The 16,853-nt window shown below is 43.3% G+C and overlaps 2 protein-coding genes across 3 annotated transcripts in view; one reads left to right on the top strand and one right to left on the bottom strand.

Moving 5' to 3' along the window:
* The first annotated feature begins 6,969 nt into the window (after positions 1–6,969).
* coq5 (coenzyme Q5, methyltransferase) lies at positions 6,970–14,801 on the top strand. The gene is made up of 7 exons (XM_018737819.2): positions 6,970–7,189; positions 10,529–10,678; positions 10,771–10,992; positions 12,403–12,509; positions 12,951–13,039; positions 13,910–14,021; positions 14,447–14,801. The coding sequence occupies exons 1-7, from the start codon at positions 6,979–6,981 to the stop codon at positions 14,546–14,548; spliced, it is 993 nt and encodes a 330-aa protein (XP_018593335.2). The 5' UTR covers positions 6,970–6,978; the 3' UTR covers positions 14,549–14,801.
* Positions 14,802–15,876: 1,075 nt separating this feature from the next.
* Positions 15,877–16,853, bottom strand: part of znrf3 (zinc and ring finger 3) — a 71,815-nt gene continuing 70,838 nt past the window's right edge. For both annotated transcript variants that reach the window (XM_018737823.2, XM_018737824.2), the window contains exon 9: positions 15,877–16,498. In XM_018737823.2, coding sequence (XP_018593339.1) covers positions 16,443–16,498 — 56 coding nt within the window. In that variant the 3' untranslated portion in view covers positions 15,877–16,442. The remainder of the gene's footprint in view (positions 16,499–16,853) is intronic.

The raw sequence follows: 16,853 nt of genomic DNA, 5'->3' as shown, positions 1-16,853 counted from the left end.
AGTTAGGACATGGCACAACCTCGGCGGAGTCCAACACCCACACTGAACGGGCTTGACTTAATGCTAAGTATGCAGACACAGCTCTCGCTCTGTGTGTACAGAGACCAAATGGTCCACAGTAGTGGCCCCGGCACCCCATACCCCCAAAGCACCTCCCTCAGAATTTCTCGGGGAACATGATCATAGGCCTTCTCCAAGTTCACAAAACACATGTAGACTGGATTAGCGAACTCCCATTCCCCTTGAATTATCTGTGAGAGGGTAAAAAACTGGTCCACTGTTCCACGGCCAGGACGGAATCCGCATTGTTCCTCTTCAATCCGAGGTTTAACTCTCGGCTGGAGCATCCTTTGCAGCACCCTGGCATAGACTTTCCCAGGGAGGCTGAGAAGTGTGATACCCCGATAGTTGGCGCACACTCTCCGGTCCCCTTTCTTACAGATAGAGACCACCACCCCAGGTTGCCAATCCAAAGGCACTGTCCTCGAGGTCCATGACAGCCTTATAACATCCTGGGCCTTAAGCAGCTCCAGGTGAATCTCGTCCACCCCCGGTGCTTTGCCAATGCGGAGCTTTCCAACTACCTCAGTGACTTTCACCAGGGAACTGGACTCTCATAGCCCGGAAGCCTCTGGCCCTGACTCCTGTAAGAGAGGACTATCTCTCAGATTTAGGAGTTCCTTAAAATACTCGTTCCACCTCCCGATAATGTCCTCATATGAGGACATTCTCCACTTTTGCTGAGCACAGGTGAGTGAAGCTCCTCCAACCCCTGCTGAACCACCAGATAGTTCTCCAGAACCTCTTTGAGGTCGACTGAAAGTCATTTTTCATAGCCTCTCCAAACTCCTTCCATGATCCGGATTTTGATTTCTGCCATCGCAGCCACTACCACCTTTTATGCCTGCTGCTATTTATCTGCTGAGTCAGGAGTCCCCAGAGCCAACCAGGCCCTAAAGGCCTCCTTCTTCAGCTTGATGGCTTCCCTCACCACCAGTGTCCACCTGCGGGTTCTTGGGTTGCCGCCGTGACTGGCACCCACAAGCTTTTGGCTACAGCTGCACCTGGCTGCTTCCACAAAGGAGGTTTGGAACAGGGTCCATCCAGACTCCATGTCCCCTACCTTCTCTGATACCTGGGGGAAGTTCTCATGGAGGCGGGAGTTAAAATCATTCCAGACAGGGTCCTCTGACAGTTGTTCCCAGCACACCCTCACTATGCGCTTGGGTCTACTGGGTCTGTCCACCAGTTTTCCCCACTATCTGATCCAGCTCACCACCAGATTGTGATCAGTTGACAGCTTCATACCTCTCTTCACTCTAGTGTCCAGAACATGTGACCTCAAGTCAGTGAAATGACTACAATGTCAATCGTTGACCTTTGGCCCAAGGAGCTTTGGTACCAAGTACATTTATGAGCATACTTGTGTTCACATATGGTGTTTGTTATGGACAAACCATGACCAGCACAGAAGTCCAATAACATTTCACCATTCGGGTTTAGATCAGGCAAGCCGTTCTTCCCAATCACCCCACTCCAGATTTCCCAGTCATTGCTAATGTGACTGTTGAAGTCCCCCAGTAGGACTATGGAGTCTGTAGATGGAGCCCTGTCCAGACGACTGTGGACCAATCCACTCTCCCCAAAAAGGTCAAATACTCTGAAGTGTTGTTTGGTGCATAAGCATACACAACAGTCAAAGTTTTCCTCTCTGCAACCCTAAGTTGCATTGAAGCGACCCTATCGTCCACCGAGACAAACTCAAACTGTATGGCACCCAGCCAGGGGCTTCTGAGTATCCCCACACCCGCCCGGCACCTCTCATCCTGTGCAACTCCTGGGTAGGAGAGAGACCACCCTCTTTCGAGGAGTTTGGTTCCAGAGCCAACACTGTGAGTGGAGGTGAGACCAACTATATCTAGTTGGTATCTCTCAACCTCCCATACCAGTTCCGGCTCCTTCCCTCACCCCAAAGGTGACAAGAGCCAGTTTCTGCCGCGAGGGTCCATGACGCCAGGTGCCACCCTGCCCCCTCCTGCTGCCTGAAAGGCATTGCACCCAGCCCTAGTTAGGTGTTGTAGCAGCAATTTAATAAAAAAGAGTGCAAAAAAAAATGGCCAAGGGAGTAGAGTGGTGTTCAGTTGCATGTGTATATGTGTGTGTGTGTGTGTGTGTGTGTGTGTGTGAGCTGGTGTCAGTGCAGTGCTTGGGTATTGAAGAATCTGATTGCTTGGGGGACGAAACTGTTACACAGTGTAGCACGTCGAGGAGGCCGGGGAAGGGGTCGGAGATGGGGATGAAGCAGTCGCAGCTGGGGTTGACTGCACTCCCTATTTCTTTCCCTGTGCCCAGCAGTGAGGGAGAGCGATGGAGGAGGAGAGCGAATCCCAGCAGACGAGCACGAATTCAAACCCAAGCCCGGAGACGACGCCGGCGTCCGGACCAACCCGAGGCTCCCAGCCCCCCTGACCTGCATGATGCCCCATCCTACCTGTTCCCTGCCCCCGCTTTTCCATCCCCTTCCTTCTCCCTGAACTGAAACTAAATAAAACCCCTTCACAGACGGGCACCGCATCTGTTGTCTTCTGCCTCGTCTGTTGCGCAGAGTCTGGCAATGAGGGCCTGAATGTTTCGGTACCTTTTGTCAGACAGCAGGAGAGTTTGTGTGGGGGGTGTGTGGGGTCATCCACAGTGCTGGTGGCTTTATGGATGCAGTGTGTTGTGTAAATTCATGAATCAATCTTCTTGATCTGAATCAATCAATATTCCTACTACTGCCATCCAACCTCTGCAGCTGATACAGAATGCTGCTGCATGGGCTGTGTTTGATTTGCAAAAGCATTCCCACATATCTCCTCTACTCATTTCTTAGCACTGGCTTCCTATAGCTGCCTGAATCAAATTCAAGACCCTGGTTATTGTCTACAGTTGCATCAATAGAACTGCTCCGAGCTATTTAAAGGACTTGATCAGCCGCTACACCCCAGCCAGCCCCCTTTGTTCATCTACTTCTGCTCGCTTGGTTTTCCCATGCACAACAGGTAAAGCACAGAGGTTCTCGGTTCTGGTTCCGTTGTGGTGGAATGACCTTCCCTTCTCACTCAGACCTGCGGAAACTCTGTCTACATTCAAGAAGGGTCTTAAAACTTACCTCTTCGGACCCATTTCGCCCAAGCTCTCTCCAGCTCATGTATGGTGTAAATGATCATGCACCATAACTTTATGAGCATCCCCAGATAAGCATTTATACAGCCACTACTCCGGCATTGTATGTGATTGTGTATCTTATTTAAAAAAAAAAATGGTAGGAGGTTATCAAGATTCATCTATCTTGCGTTTTATGCACCTACTCAAGCAATGAACATCGGTGCATCAAGTGGAAGGTAACAAACTGCTGCCATGTCTCTTTCTCTTAATGTAATGGACAAATTGTATTTTTGCTGAGATGTATGTCACTTTGGACAAAAGGGCCTGCTAAATGAATAAATGTAAATGTCTGCGATAGATGGAAGAGAGACCCGATAATCTTCTCAGTTGTCCTCACTATCTGTTGCAGGGCCTTGTGATCCAAAGCAGTGCAATTTCCTAACCAGGAAGTGGTGCAGCTGCTCAGGATGCTTTCTATAGTTCCTCTGTAGAATGTGGTGAGGATGAAAGGTGGGAGATGGTCTCGAGACACTGCTGGGCTTTTTTGGCTATGGAGCTGGTGTTGAGGGACCAGGTCAGGTTGTCTGCCAGGTGAACACCAAGGAATCTGGTGCTCTTGATGATCTCTACAGAGGAGCCAATAATGTTCAGCAGAGAGTGGTTGCTCCGTGCTCTTCTGAAGTCAACAACCAACTCTTTCGTTTTGTCCACGTTTAGGGACAGGTTGTTGGCTCCGCACAAGTCTGTTAGCTGTTGCGCCTCCTCTCTGTACGCTGACTCGTTGTTCTTGCTTATGAGACCCACCACGGTGGTGACATTAGCAAACTTGATGATGTGGTTCGAGCTGTGCATCGCTGCACAGTCCTGAGTCAGCAGAGTGACCAGCAGTGGACTGAGCATACAGCCCTGGGGGGGCCCCAGTGCTCAGTGTGGTGGTGTGGGAGATGCTGCTCCGAATACAGACTGACTGAGGTCTCCCAGTCAGGAAGTCTAGGATCCCGTTGCAGAGGGAGGTTTCCAGGCATAGCAAGGTCAGCTTTCCAATCAGGTGAGGAATGATTGCATTAAATGCGAAACTGAAGTCTATGAACAGCATTCAAACGTATGTGTCCATTTTGCCCAGGTGGGTGCAGGCCAGATGGAGGGTGGTGACAATGGCATCATCGGTTGAGCGCTTGGGACGATACGCAAACTGCAAGGTGTCCAGCAAGGGGGCCAGCAGGGTCTTAATGTCCCTCATGATGAGCCTCTCAAAGCACTTCATGACGATGGGTGTAAGTGTGACAGAACGGTAGTCGTTGAGGCAGGACACTGAAGATTTCTTGGGCATGTGGATGATGGTGGTAGCCTTGAAGCACATTAGAACAATGGCGCTGATCAGGGAGATGCTGAAGATGTCAGTGAGAATAACTGCCAGCTGGTCTGTACATCCTCTGAGCACTCTGCCAGGAAGGTTGTCTGGTCCAACGGCCTTCTGTGGGTTGACTTGTAGAGTTTTCCTCACATCAGTCATGGTAAGACACAGCACCTTGTCATTGGGAGGAGGGGTGGTCTTCCTTGCCATCACATCATTCTGCACCTCAAAGCAAGCATAGAAGTTGTTCAGAGCATCTAGAAGGGAGACATCACAGACAGTGTTGGTGTCCTGTGGTTGGTGATGGCCTGGATGCCCTTCCACATGCGCCAAGTGTCGCTGCTGTTCTGGAAGTGGCTGTGGATTCTATGGGTGTGTGCATGCTTTGCTTTGCTAATGGCCCAGGACAGTTTGGCTCTCGCTGTTCTTAGGACCACCTTGTCACCTGCTCTGCTGGGGTCCTCAGCAGCACATGCACCTTCCCAATCATACATGGTTTCCAGTTGGAGCATGTAGTGATCTGAGGATCCTGTACATGATCGGACCTGCCCCATTATGGGGCTAAAAGCTGACAGTCCTCCCAGTCCTTGGCCCTAAAAAACACTGTCCTATAATTACCTAACCTGATATTTGTTAAGATAAAAGCTCACAGAGAAGAGTGCATCATTGAGGGTTTATTCATTCAGAACAGCAATAACGACAGAACAGGGAGGGCAGCTGATTCAGGCCATTTTGCTCCGGTCCCCTTGCTTTGTTTCAGGTTCTTGGCTCTTTAACCACTATCCACTAGGACTCACTCTTATTCTGTTTGTTTGTTTGTAACATGAGTACTAGGTCTCTTACCCTTCTGTCAATCCAAAGAACAGTAGCACTCCTGCAGCTTCTGTCCCTGCTATGTACGGCAGGTTCCCATGGTTGATGGTTCTAAAGGTCTGTGTTTTCCATTCTCTTCAATAGGATATAGGATGGCCAAAAAAAAAAAAAAAAAAAAAAAAAACACACACACACACACACACAACAACACACCATCTCACACCTAATCCCTGCACCATTAGTTCCTTTGTTTTTGGTGCCAAGTGAAGACATTAACACTTCCCAAAAAATAAATAAATAAATAAATAAATAAAATTTTTATATATTATAGCTATGTTCAAGATTTTTTAGAGAACCTATGATAGAACGCACATTGGCAGACATGCTTTTAGGGAGTTAGAGAAGCAAGCAATTATGTAGGCAAGAAGGCACATCAGCAGAAATGCTTTTAGGCAGTGAGACAAGCAAGCATTAAGGTGGGCAAGAAAACACATTGGTAGGCAAACTTAAAGGCAGTTAGACAGGTATGCAGGCAAGCACACACGGGTAGGCATTTAGACAAGCATGCCTGTATGTATAGAGTTAAGCAGATAGACAAAAATGCAGTGAGACAGGTAAGGGCACATGGGTAGGTAAGCATTTAAGAAGGCAAGAATGCACATTATCAGACCCACTCCAAGGTAGTTAGAGAATCAAGCATTTAGGTAGGCAAGAACACATATTGGCAGGGAAGCCTAAAAGCAGTTACAGAGGTATGCAGGCAAGCAGGCAAGCCTACCTAAATGCTTACTTGTCTAACTGCCTTTCAGCCTGTCTGCCAATGTGCCTTCTTGTCTGATTTTACAAGCACATGAAAATCATTTGTATTGTTAGGATTTCATTATTGTGATAATGGTTGATCAACTTAGAGGTGAAAGTACCAATGAAGTTACAAATTAAATTTCAGCTGAATTGTCATAATTAATTTCAGAATAGCTTGAGAAATGTGTTGTGTATAATGTGGTTAATTACATGTCATTAACAGGAAATTAACAACAGTTGATGCTGCTGTGGTACTCTTGATCAAGATACTAACCCCAAGTGAAACAGTAACAGAGTCAGTATGCCCTGGAGTATAAATGAATAAATTATTGTAAAGTTAATTCCTTCACATCATACATTGCTTTGAGTAGTTGTCATTTAATAATAATATAACAACAACAACAACATCCTTTGCCTACTTGCACTTTTTGTCATTGTGTGACACCATCATGGGATATCCTTAGGCCTGTTTGCAATACAGGATTTAAAAAATGAGCGAAAAGTTGGAAAGTCTTGCCAAAGAATTTAAAACCTTAAGTAACAAAACCTACTGAATTTTCTTGAAATGCACTCACTGTCATCACAAATTACTTTGATTTGATTTGATTCTGGGTTTGGTTTTCTATTAGATTTTTGCAGCGTTAGTCAATAATGCAGGAATTCTGCATAGCTGGTGAGGAAGGAGTGATCCTTATATCTTAGGAGTGCGTTAGGCACTTTCCCAACGATGATTTTTCGTTCGTTTGAGGAGAATTCACTTTTAAGCAACGAATGTACGCGGCTTATATGCGAGGGAAACTTAAACGGTGCGTTTCAAAACGCACTCAACTTTGTCCTTTCTGGGACGCCGTCGTTCCTCCAAGATGGCGGCTGCCGGTGTCTCGCTTGCATTCAGGGCTGTGCGGGGTTTGCCCGCTTCTGCGGTGGGCCAAAGGGGAGCGCGGCTGTCCACGGGTAGTGCGCGCGGGTTCCGCCACGCAGCTTCGTTTCGGCGGGAACACGATGCCGCTGCCGATGAGAAGAGCACGCACTTCGGCTTCCAGACGGTTCCGGAGGGACAGAAAGCCGAGAGAGGTACTACTTGTCTGACTCTTCTGCTCAGGACACGTGACATACTCTGTCTGCCTGGCTGGTAAAATAAGAGCAGAGCTTCAACTACTACTACTAGTCCGTCGTTTAACAATAAACTCATTAAACAGAAAATTGTTCCTAATTTTAGAATTAGAATTTTAAAAGCTTACTATTAGTTTCATCTTTTTAACAAGTTCTTCACACAAAAATTGATTTGCACAGCTCTGGCAATTTACTAGTCTAATCATCATGCGCTTGTACAGTCCTTCTACTACTAGTCTGTAAACTATTTGAAAGTTTTCCAGTATTCAGTGCAGATGCTGTTATTAGGAGTATAATTTGTTCAGACTCGAGAAGTGACATGATTGCTGAGGCAGCAGATGCGTACTAGTTAAGAGCTGCTGCCTTTGACTCCGAGGACACGGGTCAGAGACCACTTCCATGGTGTAGGCTTACCCTGAATCAATTGATACAGTAAAAACTACACACGTGTATAAATGGGTAAATTGTTGTGAGGGCTTGAGAGTACAAACGTAACGCGTGGTTTTTGAGAGGGCATTAATGGAAAAAGGTCAGTTTTAGGTGAACTTGGGTCTGAGGGATGATACTTAAGATATGCTGTTCACAGCTTCAGTTTAGTACACACTTTAATAGTACCGCTGGAGAGAAATTGTAATGATGTCATTTTCTGTTACATAAATTGTAAATTTATGTTTTACATTTATTCATTTAGCATATGTTTTTCTCCAAAGCGACGTACATCGGATAGAAAATACAATTTGTGCATTACATTCGGAGAAAGAGACATAGCTGCAGATGTAATTCTTAGTCAGTACAGTTAGTGTTTTCCCACTGTATGCACCAACATTCATCATGCAAGTAGCTGCATAAAACTTAACCAGAATTTTGCCGATTCCTAATCACCATCCTAGTATTTTTTTTTTGCTTTTTTTTGGAGATAAACATACATAAACATTTACATTACATTGCAGGAGTAGCTCTGTTAATGATTGTTCATGATCATGCTTGGATCATTCTTACCTTGTATGAACGTAAGAAATCATGGGCAGAGTGAGTCCGGAAGAGATGAGTTTTAAAACCTTTTTAAATGTGGACAAAGATTCAGCAGTTCTGAGCGAGAGGGGGAGGTCGTTCCACCACAATGGAGTCACAACCGAAAACCTTCTTGTTTTACCTTTCGTACGTGGGACCACCAAGCCGGCAGATGTGGAAGAGTGTAGCAGTCTGGTTAGGGTGTAGTGGATGATCAAGTCTTGTAGATAGCTGGGAGCAGTTATATTGATGCATTTATGGGCCATAACCAGGGTTTTAAATTTGATCTGGGCAGCTATAGGAAGCCAGTGCAGGGAAACTAGAGGAGATACATGCAAAGACTTTGGCAAGTCAAACACAACTCCGGCAGCAGCGTTCTATATCAGCTGTAGAAGTTTTATGACAGTAGTGGGAAGGCCAGACAGGAGAGAGTTGCAGTAGCCCAGACAGGATGTCACCATGGTCTGGAAAAGTAGTTGGGCAGAGTCAGTTGTGAGGAAAGGACGGATCCTGCGGATGTTATGCAGGATGTATCTGCAGCTCCGGGTTGTGGCTTCGATGGCCTGAGAGAAAGATGGACTTGAGTCAATCATCACTCCCAGACTCTTAACCGAGGAGGTAGGCAAAATGAGTGCATTGTCCAGTTTGAATTTATATATGAAAATATATATTATTTATATATTTGTCTGCTATTTAAAGAATATATGTATACAGTACTGTGCAGGAGTTTTAGGTATTTGGTTGGGGAAAAAGCTGTAAAGTGAAAATGCTTCCTAAAATAATGCTCTTAATTAATAAACTTCCTACAAAGCCTAGTAACCATCCATTATCAACAACTGCTTGTCCCGAGTGGGGTCACGCTCTCTGGCAGGTCTGGGGGTTGAGTCCTGCTTGGGGTGCCTTGCGATGGACTGGTGTCCCATCTTGGGTGTGTCCCCTCCCTCTCCAGCCTTGCGCCCTGTGTTGCTGGGTTAGGCTCCGGTTCACCGCGACCCCACTCAGGACAATCGGTCTCAGACTGTGTGTGTGTGTGTGTACTTATATTTCTTTAACAACATACAAAACCCTTACTGTAATACTGTAACTTTTTGCAAAAGGAATGCTTGGAAATCTAAAATATGCTGTTTCCCATTGACACTAATGCAGAAGACATTAAATAACTGTCAAAAAAAATATTTTTGTGAAAAATTTAAGTGCCTAAGACATTTGCACAGTACTGTATGATTTACCCATTTATACAGCAGGTTATTCTTAAAAATAACTTGTTTTGTATTAAAAGTGACCTATGTAATAATCTTTTTATGGTTTGGAGTAGCCGACTAGGAAGAAGGCTGGCAGTATCATCAAACTTCACCCCAGTCACTCCCGGTTTCAACCACTACCTTCTGGCAAATAGTTCAGGACAATAAAATCCTGCACCAACAGACTGAGGAACAGCTTCTTTCCCAGAGCTGTGGCCTCCATCACAACCTCTCTGTCCAACCAGAGAACTTTTATTTATTTATTTTTATAGAGCGCTCTTCTCACACAGAGTGCTTTAACACAGGCATACAGCAAGAAAAATTGATACAAACAAAGTATCAAACAGTACAAGTAGTAGAAACAAAACTGATCACAAAAGCCAGCTGCCAAGGACTAAGGACTTCAAGGTTTTGATTGAATATTTATTTATTTTGTGTTCTTTCTGCTGCTGCTGCTGTTCCAAGGGTTGCCACACAAAATTTCATTGCGTACAATGACAAAGTATCTTAATTGTCTATGTGTATATATAGGGTATATGCTTTGTTGGGGCAGTAGGTGGTGCAGTGATTAGTGATGCTACCTTAGATCCAGGGTCAAATCCAACCTCCTGCTTTTTTGTTTACTTGATCAAGGTACATGTCCTGAGTTCCTAGAGTAAAAATTACCCTGCTATATAAAAGGGTACGTAATTAATGGGTAGTTAAACTTTGTGAATTATTTGAGAAAAGTGTAACTTAAATGAATAAATCATTCTTACCCTATCAGTTCAGTTATTATGTTTAATGTTATAATTAATTTAGCAGGCACTTTTCTCCGTAGTGATGTTGAGCTGCAGGGAACTCGTAAATACACTGTTAAGATGTGAGGATTTAAAGTGGGAATATTCAGTCTGTAGCACAACCACCCTAAACACCCCACTCTCTGCTGAAATGATGGCAAGAATGCTCAGGTGTTCAGAAGTGTCCTGCAGTTTTTTTTTTTTTAAATACCATGTCTGAATTAGGTTGTGACTTTTGAAAGAAATTTTGCTCTCTCTCTCCTGGCCAGTGTACAAGGTGTTTGAGAGTGTGGCACAGAAGTATGACATAATGAATGACGCCATGAGTCTCGGGATCCACCGGCTGTGGAAGGACACCCTGCTTCGCACCATGAACCCCCTGCCAGGGACACGCCTGCTTGATGTTGCTGGAGGGACAGGTAACCGAGAGCCCTCTTGAGTCACCTGTGTGCCGACAGGTAGGCCCTCACTCTTACAGGTGATGCTTATTTTTGGTTCCCTTGTCCTGCAGGTGACATCTCATTCCGCTTCCTGGAGTATGTGCGCTCACAGGAGGCAAGAAGGCGGCGGCGAGAGGCACAGGCGCTCCAGACCCCCTCCTGGCAGGAGATTGCGAATAGTTATGGCCCAGGTGCACCAGGCTCTAAAGAGTGCAGGGCGGTGGTGTGTGACATCAATAAGGACATGCTCAAGGTGGGGCAGCAGAGAGCAAAAGACCTGTACTACACAACAGGTGTGTCCTCCGTTTGTCCTTCATATACAAATATTTTTGGTAGGCAGCTATTTGTACTTGAATATGAACAGGATTTGGCTTAACTTTCTTCTGCTGTTGTATTGGTGTGGTGTGCCAAGAACCCTGTGATGGTGCTGTTCAGTGTTTTGCAGTACATTGCACAGGTTAGAGTATTTCCTCAAGCTTTTTTCCTTGGAAGCAAATGAATGGAGAAATTGAATGGGTGATCTCCATGTCCAGTCCTTTGATTATCACAGTTAATTACAGCCATTTCTCAGTTTGCTGTTATTTGAATCATTATTTAAATTTTCATTTTTGCAAGCCATGTGAATTTGTCTTTAAATCCAGACACTAAGAATTCTGTTTGCATATGAGGGAGATTTTAGCAAACTTTTTTTTTGGTCAGCACCCTGTTTTGAATAGGTAGTTAGTAGTGCAGTGTTTACATCAGTCTGGTTCTAAGCATTCTGGGAACAAATGCCATTAGTTCATACCTTTCCATGTTTTTTGTGTGTACACTTTGTTTCTGATTAGAAACAAGTTATGAGGAGAATCCTAAGAAATAACAGTATTTTTCATTTTGATTTATGAATGTTTTGTATAGCAAATTAGGTTTGTTGTTCAAGGAAGAGGTATATAGTATTTTTTTCAAAATTACAGTTGGACTCTGACAGCCTAGTTGTGAACTGGCTGGAACTCAATAGTTGAGCAAGAGTGGCAACAACAGATGTCTTCAGTGTTTCAATTTAAAACAAAGCATGTGGACCCTGCTTGAGGACTGATTGTGGCTGGAACTGAAACTTTCATAGATAATTTTAGGCACTGTCGTGTCTTTCAAGGTCCAAGTGTGTGTGGACTTTAAAGATATTGTAGTTCTGCACTGTTAAAATGGTTTGGGACCTAATTCGATATCTTCTTAATATAGCTATAAAAAGGTTGCACTTTGGCAGCGGCATCATGCAAAGCTGACCAGCTCAAGCTACTTCTGTTAAACATCCACCGTATATGGAATGATGGTGACATCTGGAAGCACATACATGGTCAGATCACAGCGAATGCTGTGTGCCCATGTAGATGTCATAATGGTTTATTACACATTTTTTTTGTTATTTTTCTGACAACTTTAAACTTGCCACAGTAGCTGTTTCCAGTCCAGCCAAGCCATCTTTTTGGCATTCTTCCACACGCGTAAGCTTATCTGGCAATGCTGAATGTATACACTACTCTCTTCCCCCCCAGTACTGTCGCTTCTCTTAATTTGTTCCAAATGAACTCTTTCACACACACCACTTTTTCTGAGATGACTGCAATTCCCTGTTCTCTGTCTTGGTGTATTGATGTTTCCCAGATTACGGTGTTGATGTGAGTTCAGCCGGCCATTCTGGAAACTGCTGAAATTGTCTCTTGCAGGTCTCTCGTGGGTGGTGGGTGATGCAGAGGAGCTGCCATTTGACGATGACCAGTTTGACGTGTACACCATCGCCTTCGGAATCCGCAACCTCACTCACATCGATAAGGTGGAAATCCCTTGAATTTTCTCTGAAGAGCTTTATGAGCATCTTGGTATTTGTTCTGGCACTGCTGTCAAATGTTGCTTTTTTGTGCATTTTGTAAATGCCTTGTGTTTCCTGATCATTGAAACAAGATTCAACATCACCTGAATTCAAGCAGAATTTAGTTATAACTAAAGAAATGAGTCCAGTTGTATACTTTAATGTAAAGACGAGCCAGAATTTTTTGCAATGAAATGTATTTTCTCAGCTTGAATGTGAGAAATGCATTAATTTTAAGAAATGTTTTAATGTATAATGATTTGCCTCTGGGTCAACATAGCCCCATATGAAGAATAGGTACCATGAAGCTGTTGTCTTCTGGGTGAGTTAATCCACAGTGGATTGGTGTTTGGAAAGAGGCTGGTCCTCCTGATTTTATGTTTTGTTTGTGTGTGTGTGAGCCAGGCCCTTGAGGAGGCATACCGAGTCCTGAAGCCTGGTGGCAGGTTCCTGTGCCTGGAGTTTAGCCATGTCTCAAACCCCCTGCTCTCTAGGTACAGGAGAACTTTGTACCTTATTAGGGTGAACCTGTAACTTTGGCATTGACAGTTCTGGCAAAAAACTTTTCAGAGGTGACTGTGCATGAAGAGTGTTTTCATTTGGATGTAAGCTATTGCATTCACTAGAGAATGGCGATATAATGGTTAACGTTTTGAAAGTGTCTGGTTGCACGTTATAAAACACTGTGCTGTTTTTTTTCTTTTATATAATTGTTTGAAACAAGTTGAGCCTTGTGTTTAAAGCAAACAAAAAAAATCTAAGTGTAGCTTCAGATGCAACAACTTGTCTACAAAATCAATTTGTGAGGAGGCAGTTTTAAAAAGCAGCGTATGTTGACACACAACTCATTTGCCCTTTACTGCTGAGATCGAAATGGCTGAATGTTATACAGCATCTTAACACACCTTGAACAGGCACATTTATTTATTTTTTAAATAACTACAATTACTAGTCAAAGAGCTGTAGTTTGGAGGCAGGCAGTTGTACGTACCTGACGACAGGAGTGTGCAGATTAAAAAATGTGTGCAAAAACAATTGAGAAGTTGGCTTGATGCCATGTCTTTGCAGCATGTAAGATTTTATGAACAACCGGATGAAATTTTTGCATTATGCAAAACATTAGCTTTTTAGTTTGAACATCTGTAGTTACAGTATTTTGGATAAAAATGCAGTTTTGGAGAATCCTCTTTATTGCAGATGTTTGCGCACACTTTATCAGCTGATTAAGTGAACCAAAAGAATTTGTTTCATGTCATCTGTGCATTAAACCATACATTTTATTTATTTATTTTTTTTAAATATAGTTTATCAATTGCTTTATTCTTGTACATCGAGGCATGCTAATAGTTACCACCCTTGCACAGAATCTATGATGCCTACAGTTTCCAGCTGATTCCAGTGCTGGGGGAAGTCATTGCTGGGGACTGGAAGTCCTACCAGTATCTGGTAGAGAGCATCCGGCGTTTTCCAGACCAAGTGAGTGCCCTTCTGGGCCAGGGCTTCCCCATCGGAGGTGCAGAGAAAGAGATGAAGACTGTCACTATGTGTAAAGTACCAGTCAGAAGTAAATACACTGTTCAGCTAGAAACTGATTTATTTTCCTCCCATATTCGGGCACAAAATGAAACACCATGTCTGCCCAGCTCTTCTGCAGCAAATTCCAGAGATGTAGGACACACCTGCTTTACTAGTTTTCACTTTGTGCCATATGGGTATTGTATTGCCCAGGTGTGCTCACAGCTTTGAATGTTCAAGTAGTAAGTCTTTGTGTGTGTCTCATTTAAAATACTTCAGGAAATGCATTTTCATGGTAGAATGTGCAAGTAGGGGACAAAGAGGAGGATGTGCTGTTTACAGGTTGGAGCATCCATGTTGCTTCATAGCTATGCTTTCTCACCCAGGAGACGTTCCAAAGCATGATTGAGGAGGCTGGCTTCTTCAGTGTGCAGTACCACAACCTTACAGGTGGAGTGGTTGCCATTCACTCGGGCTTCAAGCTGTGAGCCTGCTGGACATTTGAAGCACTCAAAAAGGACAGCCATAACTGACAAGTTTCCACACTGTGTGTCTGAACAGTATCTACAAAGTTGCTGTTAGAGTAGGCAGCAGAGAATTCCTCCCAAGTGATTAAAGAAAAAAAGCACAAAGATGGTGTCAGTGACTACAGGAGGAGCTTGTGGTGAGTGTATGGCACCAAAGGCAAGCACCAGCAGTCGCTGTGGGCTCCACAGCGATAAATAAATGACTGTCAAAGAAGTGTTCTGTGTTTCAGTAAAACATTTTCAGCAAGGTTACTTTTAACATTGTTCAGATATTAGCCTAGGGTAAACCAATCCAAATGTAAAGAGTAAGTGGAAGTGCAAGTTAGAAAATAGGAAAAGTAACTAAGGTTACTTTTTTGTATTAAAAGCAGCAGAAGTCACTAAACTTTCATAATCGTTTGTCAGCAAGAGAAAATAAGACCCACAGTACAGCTTTACTTGAATAAAACTGTATAATTTTTTTACAGATCTTTGTACATTTTGTTATAAAACTGTATGGTACTAAAATTTAAAATCAGTTTTTGGTCAGAATATTTAATCTTTGTGTGCAATTACCATGAATTTACAATGTCTCATGTTAGTGATTTCTCAAAAAAAAGTTCACACTCTCCCCATAAGACATGGCTTACAGATAAATATATTAGTAAATAAATACTCAGAGAACATATTTCCATAAATGAAATGTGCTGCTATACAGATACAGAAATATACACAGATTGATTTCTAGTGTTTTAAACATTGTAAAATGGTAATGACAGAGAAAAATATTTAAGATTTAAAAATATTAATTTTGTACACCAAGCTTTATACAATCCTTTTAAGTGCTACAAAAAATATAAAATTAAATAGTGACTCAAGTACCCCAAAATGTTAGATTTTGCAGAATAGATCTCTATGCAAAGGCAAGATTTTTGTGTTCATGAAATACAGCACATGGTTACAGTCTGTAGATAAATAGGATTATTGAATGTGTAGCCTTGTAGGGACATATTTCATAGAAACAGTATACAAGTCTGTAAAACAAACAAGAAGGCAGATTGACAAGATCTGAGATTTGTAAAATTACAAAACTGGAGCTACTACTTGCTTCATTTTCAAAGCCTGCTCAGGGAGATTAGCTTCTGAATGCTAATATTTACCAAACTACTTAGCTTTGGCCTTTTTCTGCCATATGGTTTGACACTTGCCTTCTAAAACTGTCTATATCAAAACAAATTAACCAAACACAAAATTTTTTTTTTTTTTTTTTTAAAAAAAAAAAAAGAGAGCAGAATTAGATGTGTGTGGGAGTTAAGTGGGGGGAAAAAAAGTTTGTCTACCGTGATGGGCTATTAAAACTTTCAGACAGTCAATTGATTTGGGGGGGGGGGAGCAAAACTTCATTTCATGTTCACTTCAACCAGTAGCTGTACTACATCCCCCTACAGTGCTGAAAACACAATTTCACAAGAGCCAATGTCACTGAAAGCTGATTTTGCTACTAAGGCAGCAGTAGCCCTGAGAGTGTAAGGAAATGAGCGGGCCTCAGGTGGTGACCACCAACAGAAAAGAAGCAGTTGCAACCTGGGACTCACTTCCCACTAAGAGCAGACACCACAAACTGTTAGTGGTGCCTCCTGGAGGGGCAAGTATGGGGGTAGGGGTCTATCGGAGACAAAGGCAGATATGCTATATTTTGGTTATTTCTCCACATTACCACTTTTCTTCTGTGTTTGTCGAAGCTTAATACACTGTCCGTGTGCATGTATATAAATACACATGCATTTAAAAATATTGTAGAAAATAACACCCTCAGAAAGTTCAAACTGGAGTCTTACTATTAAAGAAAAATCCCGTATATCCGATTCAGAGAAGCTCACAGGTTGGGCTGTGTTACACAGTCTTTTCCCAAGGCTTGCAATGGTCCCGACTCTGCAAGAGAGAGATGGACTTCAGACAAAGGGCATCTCTGTGTTGGTCTGTATCAAACACACAGGGTGCCCTTGACTGGGAAAGCGTATACCCTTCCGATGTTTACCGTGACACCAAGCGCACAGCACTTCATGGGCCTTGTCAAGAACTACCCGTGAAGTATAGTAAAAGTAGAAAGTTTGAGTCCACTTGCCAAAAACTTTTTTTTTTGACAAGTCTGGTCCGGAAATCTCTTCCCATCCCATAGAGGTATTACCCAGGTGTACTCAAACTTTTGACTTGTACTGTACAGGGAGACTTTTGGCTGCTGCACACAGCGCACTGTTTAGGTTTGATATTCCACTCATGTCTGTGG

The sequence above is a fragment of the Scleropages formosus genome, chromosome 12 (assembly GCF_900964775.1).
Source record: "Scleropages formosus chromosome 12, fSclFor1.1, whole genome shotgun sequence".
NCBI lineage: Eukaryota > Metazoa > Chordata > Actinopteri > Osteoglossiformes > Osteoglossidae > Scleropages > Scleropages formosus.
Note: the sequence above shows the minus strand (reverse complement) of the source record. Positions and strands in the feature narration are given on the sequence as shown.